Source organism: Lepisosteus oculatus, chromosome 8 (genome assembly GCF_040954835.1).
Source record: "Lepisosteus oculatus isolate fLepOcu1 chromosome 8, fLepOcu1.hap2, whole genome shotgun sequence".
Lineage (NCBI taxonomy): Eukaryota > Metazoa > Chordata > Actinopteri > Semionotiformes > Lepisosteidae > Lepisosteus > Lepisosteus oculatus.
The window spans coordinates 5942485-5965640 of NC_090703.1; the positions used below are offsets into that span (position 1 = coordinate 5942485).

The following is a 23156-nucleotide window of genomic DNA, read 5'->3' on the forward strand; positions in this document are numbered from 1 at the left end:
AGGATATACAGTATACTGTATGTTGTTGTTGTTAATAGTATTAACAACACTTTTTCTAAAGTCTGTCGTCGTCTTCTGAACAAAAAAACAGACTACTGAAAACTGAAAAGTGTAACCGAAAAGTTACACTTGACAGTTTTTCCGCTGTCGTATTTTTTCCAAGATGGGAAAGCTTGTGAAATCGTAACTAAACTACTCTCTTTGGTTAAAATATAAATCATTCATGGAAAAAAATCAAAAGGTTGTCCCACAAACAGTGAATTATGCTGGTCTCGGAGTGCTGGCACAAAATTAGTGTACTGTGTTGTGATATGACATGATAATCTTTCAAGTCTAGGTTTAATACACACCTTCTTGGTGGATCTGTAAAATAGCTGTTAAGCCCTCAGGTTTAAGTCTATGTAAAATACCCTTGAAAAGTTAAAGAATACCACTTGGTTAAGCATGAGATTTCAAGCTCGTGTTCACTATGCTTATGTTAAACCCGCACTTGCAATCCGATGTTTTGAACCTTATGGATTTAGTTATCAGACCAACTAAAAAAAATAAATCTTCGATTCGCTGATCCGTTCCCGAGCTTTCAGCATCCTCGCAAACCCTGTCCTGACAGTTCCACGCAGCGTGCAGCCGGTCCACACAGAATATCACTCCAGGAGGACTCGCCGTGAGTTACACACTCGTGGTGCGTAAAACAAAACTTCTGCGGAACTAAAGACTTGTAGGAGGGAGTGTGTATGCGCCATTTTTAGGACAGAGGAGGTGGAGATTCGGGAAGAAAGGATCAGGCAGATAATAAATTACTCAATTACTATTTTTATCAAGATTAGATTATTACCTTCCAAACAACCACTTTCGATCCCGGTGTTCGTACCCGATCCCACACGCAACACAGTATAGATGCTCTATTTCTGTAATCTCAGTGTGCTGTTCTATTTTAAAGATGCACTATTGATTAGTTTGAAAGTATAATTTATCCCTTGTCTGCCAGCTCCTATTAGAACTTAATTCTTATTAACGCGCGGTGTTGAGATATAAATTGCACAATCCTGTACATGCTTGTAGACGAGCAGGAATCATTGCACTTAGACTAGTTAAAAAAGCGCAACCGGAAGAAACTGAGGGCATGTTCGAAAAAATAATCTAAACTATTACGTCTTTTGGTATAGTACGCATTTCTTTTAGTTTTAGTATAAAACTAACCTGTAACCAAATGTGCCATTATCTATATTAACTCACACAGTAAAAATGTGAACCACGTGGAAATTTCGTTTTCACTGTATTTCATCTATAAATCTGACACATATTATCTCATACAATTCGGTAACTGCCACCATGGGTGATGTTTTTTTAATTGATTTGAAAATCTAAAAATGTGTATTTGGAACAAATAATATCAACGATTATGATGGTAATTCTAATGTCGTAAAACGGCCAGTTACGTCATGATACAGGTGAATTGAAAAAGTGGCTGAAATTGAAATTATTTGTTAATGGATTTTAATAATATTCAAAGGGTCGCATAATAATGAAGTATGTTGATTTGAGGCACCGGGTTGATATTCATTAAAAATAATTGTTTTTCCGCTGTCGTTAAAGCTACTACTACCAGGCTCCCAATCACATGACTGCAACTGGTGTTTTCAGGCCTTGGTCTCCAGGAGCAACATGTGCTTGGGTGAAACAAGCGCGGAGACCAAAAGCCTCTTAACTTTCGGACTCTGTTGCACAGATCTCCAGGACAGCTTCCTGCCGCTCTCTGCCTCGATTTGGCTGGCTTCCCCTGCTACACGCGCGCCTCTCCCTTCCTTCGTGAAATAAAGCAATTCCGCACCACGTCTGTCATAATATGGTTTTAATGCCTTCATTCATCATCTTGCCCCGCCGCTTGAGTAATGGCACGGGCAGCTTACAGCCACGGGCCTGCCCTGGCATAGAGTTTATTTTCGCCTCCTGAGGACGGACTTGAAAACTTCTTTGCATGCGCGCCTGCGATTCGCGTTGAAGATACATCATCAAACTTCTTTTACCCGCTGATCTCCAGCCTAAAAGGCAATTTAGTCTAAATTTCTGCATCACGTTCAGATGAAGAGGGCCCTCTTCATGGTCTTGGGGCTCAGTCAATAGCTGAGCGTAAAAAAAACTCTCTCCTCTTTCCGAGGGTCACTGGTTGCTGTAAACAAGGGTTCTCCTTTCAGCGAAGATGAATGAGTTGCACTGAACTGTCTGTCCGCGCAGGGATATAGCATTATTACTATTGAGCCTTCATTGTGTAATGAATACCTACGAATGTACAATATCTCCTGTTCATGGTTATTAAAACCAAGCGGGATGTGCTAATATCTTTTGCGTTATTTTGGTCTAAGAGGGGTTGTAAGTTGCCCACATATCTGCTTTTAAACTGTTTCTAATAACGTTTACGCACTATCAGCAGCTGATAAAGCAACAGCGCTGCTTGTGGTCTCGAACCCTTGGAGAACATCTTTGGCGATCGCGAATAGAGAGATTCGTTTTGTCTTTAGATACGTTAAAAAATAAATACATCGGCTGACTTCAACACCTCGGCTCACGCCTCCATCCTGAAACATAAATCATCACCATTCTAGGCATGAGAAGGGTTTGTAGATTCAAATTTTACTACGAATGGAGAAAGATATATATATATACAATTAGTCAATCTTTGATGTGGACCGATACATCTCTTCGAGTGTGGTTGTTCAAAAGATCAAATTAACTATTTTAATATTTCCTCTTAAAAAAAGATCTTCATCAGCTTTAAGAGGCAGATAAAAACCAAAATAGGACAAATGAATATACTTCATTACAGAGCCTCAGAAATATTAATTGCACGTTTATATTATGCAGGATAGCTAGAATATATATATATATATTTTTAAATAAAATTGCACTTCTTTCATCTGAGAGCCGCTTCCGCCTATCAGTCGTCCTCGGGCTGTTTCAGTGATCTTAAAGACAATTTACATTTCAGTTATGTTTTGTAATACAGCAAAGGTACGCGAAAGAATTTTACAGCGTGTCTCCCTCCGACTTCAGGAAAACTTTCCGGAGCGGGTGTCTATTTTGTGATCTATTTCGTCCCAAGACAGACACTGTAAATAAATAATGCTTGTTTCAAGTGAGCATCTTTTAACGTTTGTGAAGCCAGTTTTAAATACTTTTTTAATAAATTTCTAGCGAACCTTAACCTTCTATCTAGAGAAGAATAGATTTAGCTTAAACGTGAGCCTAAATGTTTAATAGACTTAGTAGTCTATTTTAATAGTTGTCTTTTTAGAATATGTTAATTCCATCTTTACGCTAATCAGTTTCACACTCAGTTTAAAAGTGATGTTTTGTCTAAGGTCTGTCAGACGGTGCTGCACCTGGGTGCCTACTTTATATACCTGCTAATTCTGACGTCAGAATACTATTAATTAGTGAAACACCGCCACTTTTATTATGATTATTATTAAGGTATAATCAATTAAACTAGTAAACTACAGAAATGAAACACGTGAAAAGATATTTGAAAAGCAAACATTTCTTACTGTCGTGAGCTAGCATCATAGGATATGCCATGTATAACCCCTTATTATAAAGAATTATAAAGGCAAGATAAAAAAAACGTATTATTGTCCGACCAGAAAGGATAAAACACATCAAAATTCCAAGTTAGAATTCCACAGCAGTAGTATTCATGCTATTGCGGAACACCCCAGATATTCCAACAGATTCAAAATTCAGTTCTAGCAAATAACGTTCTATTATCATCGCGTTTACAATTGTGCCCTTGGTGTATAATCGTGAAAACTGATATGAATATCCACCGCGCGCACTTGTTTATATATCATGAAATCGTGTCAAACAAGGACAGACCATGGACCAAGGTAGGCTACATCAACGAGTCCAAAAAGTTCGTATGTAGCCAAATTCCCAAAACACAAGTATTCGCCAAAGACTCAGTCATATTTCATTAAACACGGGCTTTCTTTTTATATTTAAATATTTTCTGTTAAAATATTATTATTATATCGAAATGATGAGTCTATTTTTAAACAGCGTCCTTTTATCTAATTGGAATATATCGAATTCCAACATTTTTGCGGAAACGAGTTTTTCAATTACTGAGAGGTTTGGAAAAAAAAACCCGAGGATTTTCACTATAGCAGTGGCATGTGCCGCGCCGGTTTCTACTGAAGGGGTAAACTAAGAAAAACACACGGATAAGCTTTAACCGGTGAATAATAGTTATGTAATGAGTTGGGACAGAGTGGTTTAAAATGCGAAGACTGTTGCATTCTGAAGTTTTAAAACATGGACACATTATAGGAAAGACACGTGATAAAGTGCTGTAGCAGCATAACTTACCAGGTACGGGCCAATGAGAGTCACCATTCTAAATCTCACCCTGCTCATATATAAATATCAGCACGAATTCCTTTCTGCTGTGATCAAAACAAAACAAAAAAACAATATTGCACGACTTACACCATATCAATGTCTTCTTATCAACAGATCAAGAAAAAAATAACGCGTTAACTTCGCCTGCGTTCACGCACCAGTGCGGCCTCGCACATCACCTTTGTGATCCGCTGGATGGCTGGCTAAACCAGAAACTAAAAATAAAGATCACACTCACTCGAAGAAAATATTGTTATTTTTGTATAATTGGGACAATTGGACTCCCGCGTGTAAGATCTGTGGTTTTAAGGAAAGCCAAAGTAAATTGGAATGACACCACTTTGCACTTTAACAATCCGATTTCGTCAGGGTACAAGTTGTTTGTTTAACCCGACAGCTCGGCGCACCCAGTCGCACTCATTAAAACGATTATTCACGACCTGTCGAGTGTTTTCTAGTTCATTCACACGAAACCCCTTAGCTCAAGCCTAGCCCGGGACTACCACGAATCCGTAAGACAGGGGAAGCGCCGCGCTTTGCTTAGTAGCCTGTTGCTTCGAGCAAAAGTGAATGAAATGAACTTCCAAAAACAAACCACTTACTCAGTGTCACATTTCACCAGAGCACAGCCACATATAAACACATAGAATGTGCACGTGTGTTTGAGATTTAGCCAATTAGGGTGTTTTTTTTATCAAAGGTTTGCGGGCACCATTTCCACAAGCATGTCGCGGTTAAACGGTCAATTATAAATGCAGACTGAAATGTGCACACCTTTCAGATAGATTTCTGGAAAGACTGGTACATGAAGGGAACAGTTACCTATAACGACAGGCTAACGGTCGTTCCATGTAGATTTGCTCATCACGTCCCTGAATTCACCGCAACAAATTGTGTTTTGCCGAATAAAATATTTACGTCACTGTCGGTTGGTATATATTATATTGTGGTGATTACTGTGAATGCCTATTTGATATTATCGTAGATCTATGCCACGCACATGTAAAACGCTCGGGAAGCAAATGCATTGTAACCGCTCTCGGTCTCTGCAAGTTCTTCTTTGGCGTGCATCAGGAATCAGTACCTCAAGTACAGTAACTACATTAAATACAAACTCTTGGGCAACTGGAAAAAAAATCTGCCATATTGAAATTATTGGTGATTTTAGAATTTTACATTTGCAATATATGGGTGAGCAGCGACAGAAAACGGCTATACGACTACATGTGATGAAATGCCTGTGAAATAAACGTTTTACGCCGATCCTCTTCACGACACCGACGGAAGCACGGACGCTATAATTACTATTTTAGTCAATCGCGTGTTTCCTTCGGGGAAGAAGCTGATTGGATAGAAATGCCCGCTGCGATGTCTGAAATATTTCAAACTAAATGCGCTTGATAAATCTCATTTTGTTAATAATAATTCTACATGCGTTACTGTGTTCGATTTGTGGTAACCTACGTGAGCCGTTGAAATAATATTAAGCATGAATACAATCCCCATATTTATAAAATGACGAATACATAATAAGAACTGTACAGAATGTAAGATATATGGGCTTTACAGTATATATACCCTGTCACAAAAGTAACAAAACCCTGGTGATTTAGTCTTGCACAGCGGTTTGATTTTTTTTTTGTAGCGCGAGCTGGTGAAACAAATCTATGCACGTGACGATTGTATGCACAGCAAACTAGAGTTTTAAATGCAAAAAAACTAAAATCATTACGGTGAAGTAAAAAGCATTATTTTTCTAGACTAGTGGGGTTAAAATAAAATTTTACAGATTTGTAAATGTCAGAAACGGTCGTTTTCTTGCAAAATTATTATTATTAATATTAATATTGTTATTGTTGTAATTTGCTTACCCTAACAAACGTGAAATAAATATACACACCTGAACATAATTATGGATGCCATGAACTGTCTTTTTTCCACGTTACATAAAAGTCTTAATAAAATAATATGTGAGGGTAGACGACAACAGAAATTGTTCCTGATTAAAATTACGCGCACTTTTCAATATGTCTTAATAGATTTTCTAAAATGCAATTAAGCATTAAACGTAAATTATTAAAGCATTTAAATTATTAAGCATTAAACTTAAATCTAAATTATTGTTATTATTATTGTTATTATTATTCTAGACACCCGTGCTTAACATAAATAAGCAAAATCGTTTCTCAAACGTTTAAATATGTTTATTTTTTCAGCTACATTTTTAAGTGGAGCGTCATATTATTAAAATCTGCTGATCTTTTTATTTTCCAAGTGTCTCTAAACAAAATATAGACATCAAGATAGTTAAACGTTATGCCATATTTAATGCCACAAAGAAAAATAAGTATACTAATGATCCACAAAAATCTCTGTCTAAAGTGTAAAAATGCTTATGACATTTGTCTATTGCACCTGTGAAACATTAATTCAGCATCATGCGGCGATTTTTTAAAATTTATAATTATTCTGTTTATATGTATGTTCTGCCTATTTATTTTTCCACTAATATAAATAAATTGAATGTTAACGGGTCTCTGGGGTCATCAATTCTAAAAAGTGATTATTATTATTATTATTATTATTATTATTAAACTTCGTCTTGGTATAATACAATAATACAATGTATTCCAGTCAGGGTAAGCAACTCAGCTGCGAAGCTCTGGACTAATTTTACAGCGTGATTCGAGCGCCCTCTTTCTGCGATATTTGGATGACATTTTTTTATTCGAATAACTGCTAAACAGTATTCTTTTTTTTCGTTATCGAAAAGTCTCACAATGTTAAATACTGTAATGTTTGTATGTGTATTTTTATTGTGCCAATTATGCGTTCTAGGGTTTCTTAAGAACGCTCCCCTCTGACACCTAAACTCTCACAAAGGGCTGCCCAGGTTTTAAGCACGATGCGGAACATTCAGAGAATCTTGGATGCCAAATGACATTTTCCTGGATCAAAAATTGTGATGCATCAACCCTGGATACAACCAGGCCTAATCCAGGTTAGAATGCTTATTATAAATAATGTCTCCTCTTCCAGTGTGCCCCTGATATGGTCATTGCCCATAGCGTGCAATACTCTCAGACTTCCTTACTCGATGGCTGAGCTTTTACACAGCAATTACAGCGCACCAACCCCAAACCGCCGGCTCTGCTATACATTCAAACCACAGCTTGAACTCATCACCAGCAGCAAAGTGTTCCAAAACCCATAATGATTATAGGATCAAGCCCTACACATGCTTTGTTGCTTTTTCTAAATTGCAAATATTTGAAATTTCAAATTAATCGAATTTTTTAAGGCGTAGTTCTCTCCAAAATACTAAACAGTAATGTACACGACGTGTACTCATTAATAACAACGCAGGTCGCTTGGATTTAAAACCAAAATAATTTTGTAGAATGTTTAAACCGGGAACATTTAATACAGGACCTGAATAGATCTTTTTTGCAACAGACAGATAATTGTAGCATCGTAGTGCCAAAAATCATAAAAACACAAGTAAGAAGAAAGTGGTTCTTTAAGCGGCACTGGTGTATTTGCTATTCCCACTTACTTTATTTCCCTGCCTCTCAGTATAGAAGCGGAAATCAGTTAGGTACACAATCAGATACCAGGTACATAAAGAATAAATTCCAGCAGTTCAGGCCTACTGTCTTGAACTACAAAATCAGAATCATTACAGAGCAAAAAAAAAAAAAAGCCCCTCCTGTAAAATCACCTTGATCAAGTAAAAATGTTCACAAAGGAGGAATCCGGCGAAAGCGCCAACTTGTTGTTCATAAACAAAGACTCTGGTCTGCTGACTGAGGTGGTGGTTTCTACCTACCTAGACACTGCGAGGCGGCTACAGCACCGGGTTCCGTTCTGGGTGAGGGCCCTCGGCCTGCAGACGAGCTGCTAAACTGGGGGACGGGACGGGACCACACCCTCCGGCCGGTGTCACGCACTGAGCAGAGGAGTCGCGCACCAACCCCAGACCCATGTATCTTCACCTTAGCCTCGCGGCCACCCCACCCTGGACCGCATTTGACCCGAACACGCTTGTACTTCAACACCCTTCCCCCATGCCGACCCACTTCCAGAAGCGGATATTCGGTGCAGCACTAATTCCCTGCTCGCCGTGTCTAAGTAAATATAGCTTATTTCCTTATTTTGTAAAAAAAAAAACAAAAGTTTGGGACATGCTGAAATGTTTTAATGTGCAGCAGGTACAACCACATTAAAACCCGTTGGGGGCAGCGCAAATTTCATATGGGGAGGCTGGGCACGGACTGTAAAAATTTAAACCACCGAATTCAGATTTAGATTGAGATTCAGATTGAGAGCAATTCATCAATACACCCCTATAATCTTAAACAATGTGTGTGACATCCTATCTCAATCAGGATTTTCCGTACCAAAATGATCATTTAAAAAAAAATTGAAAGTCTCTTTATCAGCAGGCGAGATAAAAAAATAATCTACCGCGAGTATAGTACGTGCTGTAAATTTTCTGGTTGGTCTCATTTGCAAACAATAAATGCTATGCTATGCTTTGATAATTTGAACCTTATATATATATACTTCATAACATATACAATATGCATAAACAAACTAATTTGCTTTAGGGTACAAAACAAGAAGTAGTTCAATCGGATTAACACAAAAACATCCCGCAGTGGTGTCAGATATTTTCTGTAAACTAAACGTCTACATATGCTTTCAGAAAACCCACTTATTGAAAACCAATGTAAACAATCTTTTGCGAGAAAGCAAAAATAAGTCTGTGCGCGTGTAAGTTTCAATTACAAAATTATAAACACAACAGAGCAAAACTAAAGCTCTTAATGTAGTCTATACAGAACTACACTCATTCGCGCCATTTAGAAAATAATTCTTAAAATGGCTAGATTAAATTAAACAACAATAATAATGCAATTAATTCAAATAACGCTTGTTTCGTTCGATATGAGAGTATAAATTTCTATATACAGAATTTATATAGTCAGATACACTTAATGTACTTAGTTATCCACTGAAAATAGAAATAAACATTTTGGTGTTCCAACATGGACAAGGTTTTTAGTAAAATCAACACAAAATAGCACAGCAAAGTCGTTTAATAATAAAGTAGTGAAAATAGCTTCCTTGTATCGTGTTGTCCTTGTTTGATAACACAATGTATGTCTTTGATCTGATTATTGATCAATGCATCTTATATAGATCATACTCACACAGCATTTATTACATTATATAATTTAATAACTATATAAAATGCCAAATTTGTAGTTGAATTCAAGACATATTACCAATAAGAATATACCATGAAAGATTGCTATTGTAGACGTCTGAATATTAAATTATAAATAATCCTCGGTCACGCAACACGATTTACTAGAACTTATTTTAGTCCTATTCTCACTGTTCGTCTTTTAAAAGCAAATACATTTGGTTTAAAAGGCGCTTAGTGTACAGTTCTAACTGCACAACACGTACAAAAGTACATCTCTTACTATTTCAGAGACTTATGTGTCAGAAACGGTAATCTGGTATTTTATTTGTTGTATGAATTCAGAGAAGGACATGGAGATACAAGTGATTTTCCAAATTCACGGATCCCATTGTATGACCTGTACTATCTTGACAAAAATGTAAATTTAACGTCAGTTTAAATGCGTTTTCTTTTCCGATTCCCATTATCCTCAACAGTCTTTGTCAGTTTCGTGATCACCCCATTTAACATTTGAACGATAACATCTCGAGTAGAGAGATTGATTTCCATCGGCCCATTGTGAAAAGCAATGAGGTTTATTGCGTTACAGTTGAACAAATATATCACAAAGCAATTGTAAGAAATGAGCAAATTACTTGTCGCACGAAATGAGAGGAGCAAAATTGAACGTATTTGTTTATCGCAAGTTATTATTGTGTATTTTAAAACCAATTCTTCCTCAACGTTCTAGTGCTCGAACATTTGAATACAATTCAACGGAGCGCCTAAAACATTGTAATAAGAAGCAAAACATTTTTTTAAAACTTTCGCGACTCGGGACAGAATGAAGTGATTATTCGGCAAGATCGAGAATTCAACGTGAATAATAAAGAACTAATTTTACATTGCGTATGCAGATTGTTATAACAATGCTGCCAGTAATGGGAGGTTTACTGAAGTTTTACATCTATACCTTGTCTACTTAAATTCTGTTCTAGTGAAGCTGATTGAAAAGATACGTAGATCTAATGTTAATATATAAATAACAGCAAGCTATATTTTAGCCAGCGTATCTAGAGTTGCTAGAACGCTGAAATGTAGAGAGCGTTTGTCATACGTCGTCCTCTTAAAGTCATATAGGCTTTTAACACCACTTACAGTTCACGCACAAATACTGAATCGAATGACTGTAAGCTTTATTGAAATATAGCTGCCTGTGAAGCATATCTGAACCACAGTGCACATACAGAGATTTCCGTTCCTGAAGGTCAGAGACTAGGCCCAACGGTCACATCCACAAAAACTAGACCATATTTCACAGCTGATCTGCTTTCAGCATTTCCGTACAGACTGCATATTGCAACCTCTTCCTCTAAAGCTGTGCAAGAAAGACAAAGTGTTCAGATATATGCACGTAACCTATTGTTTTATTTTTCGGTAAACATTTTAAGCGACAAACACGGGCATATGACCACAATATCACAATCATGAAATTTAAAGACGACATTAACAATCACTCAAGAATTTTATGAAGCATTTACTCAAAACGGTTACACGTTCGCAGTTTACCTATAATTACAATAGGTATTAACATTTCACTAATTACAAAAAGAATGTGACCTGTTAGTGACCACATACATTGAAATATGCACAACACAATCTAAAGGCAATCATTGATTTTGTCCCCTTCTGAAACTTTTTTTTTTCCTGTCAGATGGTGCAGAATACTGGAAAAAAATACTTCAGTATCTCTAAACCCATTCTTTGGTCTATAAAATAACAGTAAGAGGTTAAAATAAAAAAAAATATATAAAAACGCTTCGTGTATTTAATTTATTTTAAGAAAAGGACAAAATAACAAAGAGCCTGGGGTGGGGTAAGGGCATTATAACTGCTGATTTATTTTTTTTTCCGTTCTCTTTATACCACATCTTTATTTAAAAATAATAATAAAAAATTAGTATTTAATTTTGAAAAATCAGAGCCCACCAGGAAAGCCATGATAAGTGATAATACTGCAGACATGGAGCTCCGGTGATGGTAGTAGAATCTTCTTCTTTTATATTAAAATTAATTAAAACTGCAGTCACTATTTAAATACACATTCTACAGTAATTATACTGCCATCCCAAAAAAAAAATCTATGTTTTTTTTTTCCCTCACATTGCACGTTGCTGACAGTGGAATAATAAACAACCCCCGAGACTTGACAGATGTGCACAGAAAATGGGGAACTTGAATAAAAAATACCTGGGCTTCTGTTGTTTTGCTGTCGGATTCCTTTATATATTTTACAATGTAAATGCGTGTAAAATGTTCACTTACAGTCTGATCCACTGGATGTTTGTTAGTGTATAAGTGGGTTTGAAGTAGACCCCTGATTTTGATGTGTGAAGTAATCAGAAAGTCCTCCGGAAAGTCCTGTAGTGAAACTTGGCAAAGAGGGTCTTAAGGACTCGCAGGGGAGGGATGACGGCGCCTGCGGAGACGTGGAAGAGGCCGCTCTGGCCGTCATTGAAGTGCTGCTCTGAGAAGTCATTGAAGGGTGGGGGACGTGGGGGAAAAAGTAACTGGTTTGCCCGGCTAGAAGGTTGACAGAACAGGGGTTTAAGGAGTATGTGCCAGAGCAGGGGACCGACAGGCCACAAGGCACGGAGGCGGCGAGCGCCGCTGCAGTTAGGTGGTGAGTGGCGTAAGGAATTTCCCCATTTACGAGTCTGTCTACGCTTAAGCCATTGGACGCAGGAAAAGAGTGGTTGTTTCCCAGGGTGTTTTGAGTCAACACTGAACTGTAAGACATTGGGTGGCTGGGGTAAGCCGAGGTGGTCCCATTGTAGCTCAGAGCGCTGCTCGCCCGGGGGTGGTGCAGGGAGAGAAAGGGAGACATCGGCCAGTACAAGGAGCCAGCCCTATCCATGAATGTCAGTCCCGTGGAGGTCAGGCGAGCTCCCCGTTTAAAAGCCAGTTTAGCTCTCGAGGTCGTCGATCTCCTCCGAAGTTTCCCGGTTGTCCCGCCTATGAAGACATCGTCGCTAGAAGGGTCCAGCATCCAGTAGTTCCCTTTGCCTGGGTCATCGTAATGCCGGGGAACTTTTACAAAACATTTGTTAAGGCTCAGGTTGTGTCTGATGGAATTCTGCCACCCCTGCTTGTTCTCCCGGTAATACGGGAAATTTTTCATGATAAATTCGTAAATGCCATTGAGCGTCAGTCGCTTTTCAGGGCTTTGCCTTATAGCCATCATGATCAGGGCGTTGTAGCTGAAAGGGGGTTTTTCATATTTGCCATTTTTCTTCTCTCCGTCTTTCGCGCTGTCCCCTTCTTTGCAATCTTTCTTCTCTTCCTGCTTGTCCTTCTCCTCCGTGCAGGCGGACTCGGCAGAAGTATTTTCACTCCTGGGGCACACGCTCTCGGATTTCGTGTCCTGCACCTGGGCAGGCAAAGGATTTTTCTCCTCTTCTTCGGGAGCCGATCTGTGGTGGTTGTCACTCTGAACGGCTTCGGGCACCAGGCTGTTTATACTGAACGATGATTTAGGAATCATTTTCACTTCTTTCCGTTCTCCCATATCCAACATCACACACAGGATAAAATAGCAACAGCAGCAGCACAGTTGGATCTCAATCTCTTACGCTGGCGACTCCTGTAGTAGTAAAAAAAAATGAAACAACTACTTCATGTTCTTGAAAAACACGTCGATAAGAGACAGCTAGCTACAATTAATTACGGAGCCACAGACACTAGGCTGTAAAAAAAATTTGGTTGAACCTTTTTGACAACAGCCAACCACAGAACTAGGAGCATGAAAGCGTCTTCCCCCCTCCCAGCCAATCACGGAGCGGACATTCACAGCACTTGAAGCGCGTAAGGATACACAAGGTTCACCAACGCAATGCAAAATGTGCCCATCCCATCAACAAAGGTTCTCGTTCTCGGCTCCAAACCCAACCAAGAAAATAAATCACATCGCCTCCATCCATCCCACTGTATTGGATAATTTTAGTCTGGTGATTCAATATTTTCTCTCTTTGTTTAAAGTTTGTTTATACCTCCGTGGAAAAACACAAGAGGGAAACAGAAAGGTGATGGAAGAGGAGAGGTACTACTTTATGTCTCCAGCACCAATTCTACTTTTTAATTAATCGATTTTAGAAATACACTAGCGGATATCTATATATATTTTTTTTAACAAAGGCCGTGTCAATTACTTTAAGTTCGTGTATGGACTTTTTCGTGCATGATGAACAGTACGGCTTAACTGTGCCAAATACATGTAACGAAAAAGAGGTGAAAGAGAAGCCAGGGCATTAAGATTTGTCTTGGAGCGGCTGAGGAGTCGATGTAGGCCTTGCTCTTCCTAAGCCGTTTCTACGTCTTTCTTCCTTCCTAAAATTGCAGTAGATTAACTTGTCTTAATGTCTTAATGAGGGGAAATCCGCAGGCGCGTAACAGAATATTATTATGATAAAATGCTAGAAATTCCTTGCGATATAAATTCATTTTGTTTTGCGAATGATTTCATGGTGGACGAAAATACGTAATCGAGCGCGTTACAATATGACGGGCGTTTATTTACATTATATTTAGATACCAGTATATGTGAATATAATTTATGTGTGTAGAAACAGACACATGGTACACTTTTAAGACAATTTTCTGTAGTGCCGTTAAGTATTAGAATTGATACAGCATGTCAGTCTTACGAATTATGTGCTAAGCTTACCTTAACCTATAACCCGTATAGACACGACGTGTAAAATGTAACAAAAATGTAATTTATACAAGTATATATTTTACCATGTGGACACTATATATAAGCATGTAATATATACACATCTTAAAATAGTTAAATTAAATTATCAGATATTTTGATTCTCGTGAATTGTTTTGAAAAACAGAATACTTATTAGCAATTATTAAATATAAACATAAGTCTTTTAAACTTAATACTGTAACTTAATACCAAAATAACACTTGTAAGTATTATAAATATATAATATATCCATATTTGTATTATTAAATGTAAGTTTACAATACTATAATGTTGACCTAAAATTGACAAATCTAAAGATAGTTAAACCAAGACAGTTTTTCCAACATTTCCATTAGAAAAGAAAAGATAAAGGTCGACAAAAATGATTATTTTTATCATCAGGTTATTGCTATAAAGTGTATGGGTGACAAATATATTACTCAGTCTGGCGTGTAGTTAAGTGATTTGGTGCAACCGGATTCTGGGGTCCAGGTTACGTAAACATTTACTGCTGTGGAGTATCGCTACTATTTGTACCGCACTTTGATATGCAGGAGGGAAAGTGTTGATTAACGTGAAAAAAGAGATTAGTTGATTACAGACTCATAAACAGCAAACTGTTATTGGAACTGTTTTAAAAATAGACGCATCTGGGTGTTCGTGTTGAAAAATACTTTGTGTTTCTATTAAAACCGACATAATTTTGTATACAAAACAGCATAATGCACATTCAGCTGTGATTGTATACAGCTCTCGGAAATGAATTATTGCGTTATGAAGTATGGGCATAATACTTTGATTATGACATGCTAGAACAGAAGCTGCACAATAAACAATAACCTTTTTGTTAATTATATGCAAATAATATCAGGAGAAGTGCTATATTATACTCTAAACATTTTTTTGCGTGTGAGTTAAGTGCGTTTAACGGGAGGCTCCTTTCGTAGATTAATAGCAATTGATATAGAACAAATGCTCATAGATCTATCAGTATGGCATTAGTACGAGCGTTATTTACATTGTATTGTGTTTCGTTTTTACCGGACATTGTAAGAACAATCCAGTTAGAGTCACGCCATATCTGCATTTTGATTTGTGGTTTGCAGGCCTTTTTGGGTTATTACTCACGTGTTCGGACATTCTGTCTAGCCAGCCGTCCCATAGACGTTTATGTGTGATATCTGAGAAGCACCTGACATTACAGTACAAAAATGTAGCAAAAAGTCAAATAAAAATGTCCAAATATATTTAAACTGTTTTTCACATTTAGGTTTGCCAGAAAGCCTGCGCGAACACACTTAGATATCTAGGTGTTAACTATTTTTTTTTCCCAAAATTCTTCTTATCTTCTGTTTTAGTCCAAGGAGACGAGATGGGAGCACACCATGCGAGAAGAGATCTGCTACGCTGAAGCCAAATTATCTCTACAGCCATTCATAACAATAAAATCAAAATGGTAATTAACTGTAGCTTACACGTCTTGGACTTGTGCGTTTCATTTCAGGGGTGCATTTCGTTAAACTCGTGTTGCGTGTAGGTTCCGTTTTCTTTCTTTCTATGCATTTTAAAATTCAAGTTACAGAAATTCTGTAGTTACCCAAGTGCGTATTTCTGAGGGCAGAATTTCAGGATATTGATTTTCATTTCGAATGATTATTATTTTTTAAATCCGTGACATATTGCTGTCCCCGGAGTTAAGTCACGTCCTGCAATAGTGAAAGACACGTGTATGCATACCCCCGCCCTCGGTTCCACGATTTTTGTTTTTTGTTTTTTAAATCTCTGTGCTGGAAGCTTTTAAAGGAGTCCCATTGATGCAACTAAATCCAAATATGGCCTCTGTAGACTGAAAAATGTGTTAACAATTAGTGATTGGAAGTTACTGTATTTAGCATGTTGTATCTTATGTGGGTTTTGGTTACAGGTTATATGATTACGTTTGCGAGAACAGTAGTGAACTAAACTTCCCAGTGAGAGGTCTTCGCACGAGGGAAGTGTTACTTCAGTACAGCAGCCTCGCCGCGTCACTCATTAAGAGTCGGCAGGTTGTCAGCGGTTCCTCAGCAATCAGAAACCCCGCACTAAAACTAAATTAAGAGCCCGATGATTAAGACAAGCGTCTACCAGGCCTGTCATTTCAGCATCTCTCCATCATAACATTGTGGCACAGTTGAAATTTCCTTTTAAGACTACAGGAAAGAAATATTTTAAACCCCCCTTTTGAAAGCAGCGTCCTCCTGTTGGTGTCTGTGCTCTGTTACCCTTCCTCCTAGCCCCATGAAAGCACACGGAGTTATCGTCCAATAAAACGATAAACATTGTAATTGACCACAGAAGGTGAGTATTCCAGGGACTCCTTTTGTAGAAGAAATTCGCTCTCGTGCTCATGTGTTCCAGTAATGTTGGAAAGTAAATTGTGCATCTTAATTTTTAAACAACAACTCCTTCTGGTGTATTTTTACGAATGCATTGTTCGTTTGTGCCTTGGTGCTCTGAACTAATTTCGTTTAAGACAAACAGTGTCTGAAAGATGTTTTTTTTTCTTCACAGATGCTTGGCCTATTGGAAATGATAAAGCTGAACAGTAATTTTTACAGTACATATTTTTTAACAGTTATGTAGTTATGTTCATCTCAATAAACATTGCAGAAAACAATATACAAATAAATGTGGCGACTTTGTCAATGATTGTAAGCGGAACTCCCTTAAATGTTCAAAGATAATCTTTCTGCTTTATATTACAGGTACCAGAGAAAATGAATACCGGGCTTTTCTACTAAGTAGCTGGAAAACCACAAAATCTCATCCCTGCAGACAACCTGCAGTGTTCAAACCTCGGATACGAACTGAGTGATAGGTTTTAACAAAAAGAAATATGACTGATCGAAACAAATCACATGCGGTATTTCGTCATTTGTCATATAGCTGAACAGTAGGTCGCAAACTGCCCCTGCATTCTGATAGTGTTTTGTGATTATTGGCTGATACCGTTTAACATAATAATTGTAAAATATCTAACTATGATTAGCATCAGACATAATGCACTCCGGACTCGAGAAAAACAACAATTCATTATTTAACCAAACCTGGAAAATTGACATTGCAAGTCCGATAAGAAATCTTTCAGTGCTGTAAACTAAGTGATTTCGAGTTACTGTTTCCGCCGGTCTCTCCTAACTACAGCCTGCGGTATGCCGCTAAATTATTGTTTGTTGCCGGAAACGAATGTTTAAAAATATATCAACAGCAAAGATACAAACATCTGATGAAGAAGAGGCTTGTCCACAGAACACTACGCTAGGCACGACTATTCCTCGGTTTCTGCAATATCTTGTTAAACGTGTATACTCTACACAGCCTTGTGTTAGAGTAACCAGGTTTTGAATGGTTATTTCTAGGTAGATGGACCATGACTCGTCCTTTTAAAACAAACATAGAGCAGATCGCAACAGAACTTAACGGTCGTTCACGTGGAGTACAATAAACATACAATATTTGTAATTCGAAATGCAGAATTAATTTGCCCTAAAACACCGTCTGGCGACAGAAGTTCTTGGTAACCACAGTATTGAAAAACTAATATGTCCCCGGGGTCCTCTTGTGGCTTTTTTTCTTCATTTTGGAAAGACTGATATTCGCAATTATTTTCGCCTTTATTTGCTTCTTCGTCTTTCGTGTCCCTTGTTAATTCCTCTACAACTTGTTTACTGTTTTCTCAGATCAATGGTGTATTACACGTTCCCTGTATGAGCCTATATTATATGGAATCTATACTTCTCTTTACACATCAACACAATACTGATGTTCACGATAAATCCGCATAGGCACATACAACAGAACAACTCAATATTTACCACTAATTGAATTATGCATATGTTCATAATGTGCATCGTGATCTATGTCTAAAAATATTGAGAATAATATACACCCAAATAAAAAGGGTTATTATTGTCCCAATATTGTCCAAAAAGGCTAATATGCAGTAAATCTTATCCACAATGGCTATTTTTTTAAATAAAATGTTTGGTAAAATATATTCACTTTTAAAATAAATTCACAATTTAAAGAAATTATAGGCGACATGTTAAAAAGTTTATTTTCAGTTATTGGACAACTTCACACGTGGTTTGTTTTCAAGCAGCCACGTATTCCTTTACAGTAAACCTGAGAATACTGATCAGATAATTACATTAATTGCTTGGAAGATTATAATTGGCGTTAAAGCACTAATAGAGTTACACTGTGTATGAGGTGTGTGTCCCATGGTAAATATTTAAATTGAGCAGCTTGTCTAGACTTGCTCCTGTTTTAAACCTTAAGATACAAAACAAAAACATTACATAAAAACAGTATAACTACTAATACCGCGCAGTTCAATCAACCGTCTTTGAGCACTTTGTTGTAAGGCGTGAGTAATTATAAAAACGCGTTGTGTGGTTTGTCTTGATATAAACTAGGCTTGGCAAGAGAGTAAATTTAAATATGGTCATATATTAAAATGATTATTTGCTACAATTTGCTGAAGGGACTTTCTATATTTGCAATAGTATACATTACTTTAAGGACGGAAAAAAAGAAAAAACATAACTGCAATTTTAAAACATTACGAAACCATAAATACAAATTGTCGCAGCTAAGATATATAATTCAAACTAATTACAGAAAATTGTTCTAAAGCTCAGAACAATGACGAACCATTATGTCTTTTTAAGACTGACAAGCACAATTACTCTAAAATACCGAACGTTGTTGAATATATAATTGATTATAATCGTGTTACTGTTTGAATAAAGATGACGGAAGCGTTTAACGCTGACAACAAAATGTTTATAAATACGCTATTTATTCAAACAGAGCCATGATTCACTGCAGGGGCACACATACTTTGTGTATGGAAATCAGAGATGTTATGTGGAGATGGAAACAGGGCTACCTGGAGACTTTGCAGCGCCTGGTTTCAGGGCCTTTGGGAAGCAGGTTCTCCTCAGCGCTGTCGGGGCAGCGCCCTCTAGTGGTAGATGCAGCGCTGGTTTGCGGCGCTCCGAAAGGCTGGCGAAGCGCTTTCCCCGAGTAAAAACACCCCTAAAACACCGCACTTGACAAATACAACAAACTAGCGCCCTGTTATTTAAACCGGAGCCTCGTTGCTGCAACATTCAATCGTTAACGTAAGAATACAGTTTTGCCCCCGGGCTAAATGTGTAGCGCAGCCCGCTTTGGGGTTGAAACCGGTCGGCAGGAAACCGCAGTGAAGTCATACAGTAACTGTACAAAACGTCGCCGTTTTAAGAAAAAATATTGTATTGTCGTCCGCGAACAAGCTAACGCTTTGTTCAAGTTCGCGTATCAGAGACAGTTCACCGTGTGACGCGTGTAACTGTATCACCAGAGTCTGAGAAGTTCCCGAAAATTACGCCTCATAACTTTTGCCGTACGTGAAGAAAAACATTCATTTCACATACAAAAAAAACAAAACAACAACAAACAACAACAACAACCCCATCATATATAACATCCAATATCCTACGTTCAAACGGGGTCAACGGAGGGGTGTCAGAATCTACGAACGACACACCTCTAAGAAAAAGCAGTTTGGTTGAAATACCACAAACCTTTCGTCCCCGTCCCCAATACCTTATTGCGGCCACTTGTTCTGAACGATTTCACAACCCCGGTACAAGGCGAATACCCCCCTCCAATTTCAAGAGAAGCGGCCGAAAGCGATGATAAAAAATTCGTCGCCAACCGGCAGACCTCTCGCGTGCGCCCTCCCCTCCCCACCCGCGAGAGCCCGGGCTTCCTCGAGCGCGCAGGCAGCGCAGCGCAGCCGGGCGGTGCGGGAGCGCGAGCTCCCCGGAAACCGACTCCCACCGTTACCTTGGCAAGCCGCGCGACCGAGCCCGGGCGCTCCGCCGCACCAAGGCCGGCGCTGGAGGTTTCGGGGCCTCTCAAGCACAGGTCTCGGCGGGGGCTGGTAACCACACTCTCTGGCTGTAAAAGCCTTCCCCCGTTAACCTAGCTAAACTTGAACGACCCTTTTGACTGTTTTCTATGTACTGGTTGTCTAAAGTAAGCGGAACTTCAAAGTCACAGTAGCCAAACAGCCTTACTCTGCGCCCACTCCAACCTGTACCCCTATGCCCGCTGTAATATCAACTGCCTTAGCACATTAAATTCATTTCCGCGCTAACACAGATTTGTGCGATGAATGTGGAGCGTCTCAACCTAAAACGTTAACTTAGGCACGTCAATACAAACATTCCAACAAGCGTCTTAATTCCAGAAATAAACTACAACCCTGCCCTACACTGGAAACAATCTTGTCTTTAATTCTGGCAAAGGAAAACAGGTTTAAATTCCCATCTTGTTATTGTCACCTAGATAGTATATCAACAAAAAACACAATGAAAGTCTTCCGCTATTCTCTAAACATCAAAACTATTGTCATTTTTTTTGCGTGAAATCGATCACAACCTTTTAAGTATATTTCTACAATTTTCTAAATAGGATGCACATTTAATGAATAACAAATTCTTCTATGTTTTATTCGCTATTAGAGAACACTAAGAAATATTTCTGAAGATCATTTTGTGAATTTCTTTGAGGAGTATTCATTCCACGCTAATTGAAAAACGAACAAATCCCAGGAACAAGTTCAGGTTTTTCAGCCAAAACACTATCGCAATTTAAGAAAATAAACACAATTATCTAAAGATTATCAGTCTAATCTTGAAACATGAGCTGTGTGAGTTGGAATTGTTTATGAAAAAAATATCCACATCCAGTATGTGATTGAGATCTGCGTCGTTTTGTATTTGCATCTCTATGTGTAGCCTTGGCATTTCTTTGCATAAAATAGTTGAAGCCACAGAATCAAATCTATTAAGTTTATTGCTCTGTTTGAACCTCCTTTAACACACATGAAGGACTTCCTACTCATTAATGCTAACAAGGACTCATGCCGACCAAACAGCTTACTTGATAACATCTCATTATTATTATTATTATTATTATTATTATTATTATTATTATTATTATTAATGACGTTTAAAACGTGGACGTTTTCGGAGTTTTAGGGTGTTCGTTTACACCATTTATAGGATTATAGGGAATTACATTCTTATAGCAACCTTGCATTTCACATGAAACTCGCCACAGTGCGTTTACTTTTACAGAACACTGGCGAAGAGTCGTATGAAGTTATTTTTCATTTGACAGAGGGGTACAATTGTTCCGATTTTCAGTGGGGAAAAGTTCAGGATTTGAAATAACGAACTATTAATGTATTTCTAAAAAAAATCGATCGTCTTACCTCGATCTCAATAGTTTATTTATACAAATTGGAAATATAACACATATCTGTCGAATTGGAAATTAATCTGCACATTAGAACTATATTTAAGCTGTTTGCCTGTAATACAAATCTAATAATTCTTCTTTATGGAGAAAAGTAGAGGAAATACCACGTGGATTTTCAGACACGTAAGAAAAACCTGAACTAATATGTGGCATTAGGCATTTCGAAAATAACGGAGAAAGAAATACTTAGGTCTAGTTTTGTTACACATTGAATGAACAACATTTTCTAAAAAAAATAAATTAACCGAGAAATGCAAATACACTATTTTCAGCACACGTATTTAACAATAAGACCATATTTATTTATTAAAAACAAACTTTTTACTATTGTTATAACAGAGGCTCATCTGTAACTAGTCGGCCCTTTATTCGTAACAACAATGAAACAGGAATTAACCAGAAGGCAGAAATGTGATGCACAAATGTATTTCTGTGTCGTCTAATTACTGATGATAATTAATTGGAGATGGAATGGGGAGTTTTGAACAGCTTGGAGTTGGGGTCAATTAAACGAACAAAGGGGAAATTCTAGGGGTTGATGTTCAAGACTGAAAAAATACATACAAAGACGCCTATTCTACCTGGTAAAAATACGGCCAGCTCTGTTATTGTAAAAAGAAAAAGAAACCTTTCTTTAACAGTTGTAAAACAGAATAGAAATACTGAAACCTGATACACAACAGACAACAGGGAATGTTGAAAAAATGAAATACTGGGTAGTCTTAAACTGACCTTAAAGTACAAATTATCTGACATCCAAATCTACCACGAGGAGTATAAAGGTCTTGTGGAATCTAGCGGTAATTTGGCGCCACCGCGTGGCCACTAATTTAACCAGCCACAATTCTGCTTTAAATTCTTAATCGGGCGAGATAAAGGCTTTATAATCTTGGCCTAACTGAACTCTTGAAATAACAAGTCAACCTTGACTTACTTGTTATCGTTATTTTTCAGCCTCTAAAAATCTCAAAACACCAGTCATTTTTTGGTTGACAAAATCCGAACTGAAAACTTCAAAACGATTAAACTGAGGGTTCCGTTTAGAAACTACAAGAGAAAATAAATATTTCAATTGGTGTATGATCACAAATCTAATATGTTACATAAACAAAACAAACCTAAACTTCTAAGTATTATTTACAAAGATTTCCTATTACATAAGTATTATTTACGAAGTAAACTTCATATTGCATGATTTTAGATTGTTGTAATTTTAATATATTATGCAAAAGTAGTGCATTTCTTAAACCTTTACCCTTGCTGTAAATGCCTACCTAAAACTTTAGTTTGCGAGAAATCATATTTCAACGCTTCCGAAAATACGATCTAACGGATTCAGTCCAAATTCTTAGATTCAATATAGAGCTTAGAGCTCACGCCCGCGTATTGTACTTCTAAGGCTTAAAATTCATTTGACATTCTTTACGGAGAATTGCTCTTAAGGCTAAAATG

At 37.7% G+C, this 23156-nt stretch overlaps 1 protein-coding gene and 1 long non-coding RNA gene across 4 annotated transcripts; one reads left to right on the forward strand and one right to left on the reverse strand.

The window, feature by feature from the left end:
- Positions 1-11001: 11001 nt before the first annotated feature.
- Positions 11002-20068, reverse strand: foxg1a (forkhead box G1a). 3 transcript variants are annotated; one of them, XM_015350093.2, is made up of 2 exons: positions 19980-20068; positions 11002-13235 (listed from the first exon to the last, which is right to left on the reverse strand). In XM_015350093.2, exon 2 carries the CDS (start codon positions 13167-13169, stop codon positions 11940-11942), a length of 1230 nt encoding a protein of 409 aa, XP_015205579.1. In that variant the 5' UTR covers positions 13170-13235; positions 19980-20068; the 3' UTR covers positions 11002-11939. The 3 variants fall into 3 exon arrangements, with proteins under 3 accessions (XP_015205579.1, XP_006632231.1, XP_015205580.1); XM_006632168.3 differs by having other exon boundaries at positions 19958-20046; XM_015350094.2 differs by lacking the exon at positions 19980-20068 and adding an exon at positions 19279-19821.
- Positions 13349-17013, forward strand: LOC107077733 (uncharacterized). Its single transcript, XR_001478733.2, has 3 exons — positions 13349-13691; positions 15704-15801; positions 16896-17013. It is a non-coding gene; the product is annotated as an uncharacterized lncRNA (long non-coding RNA).
- Positions 20069-23156: the final 3088 nt, after the last annotated feature.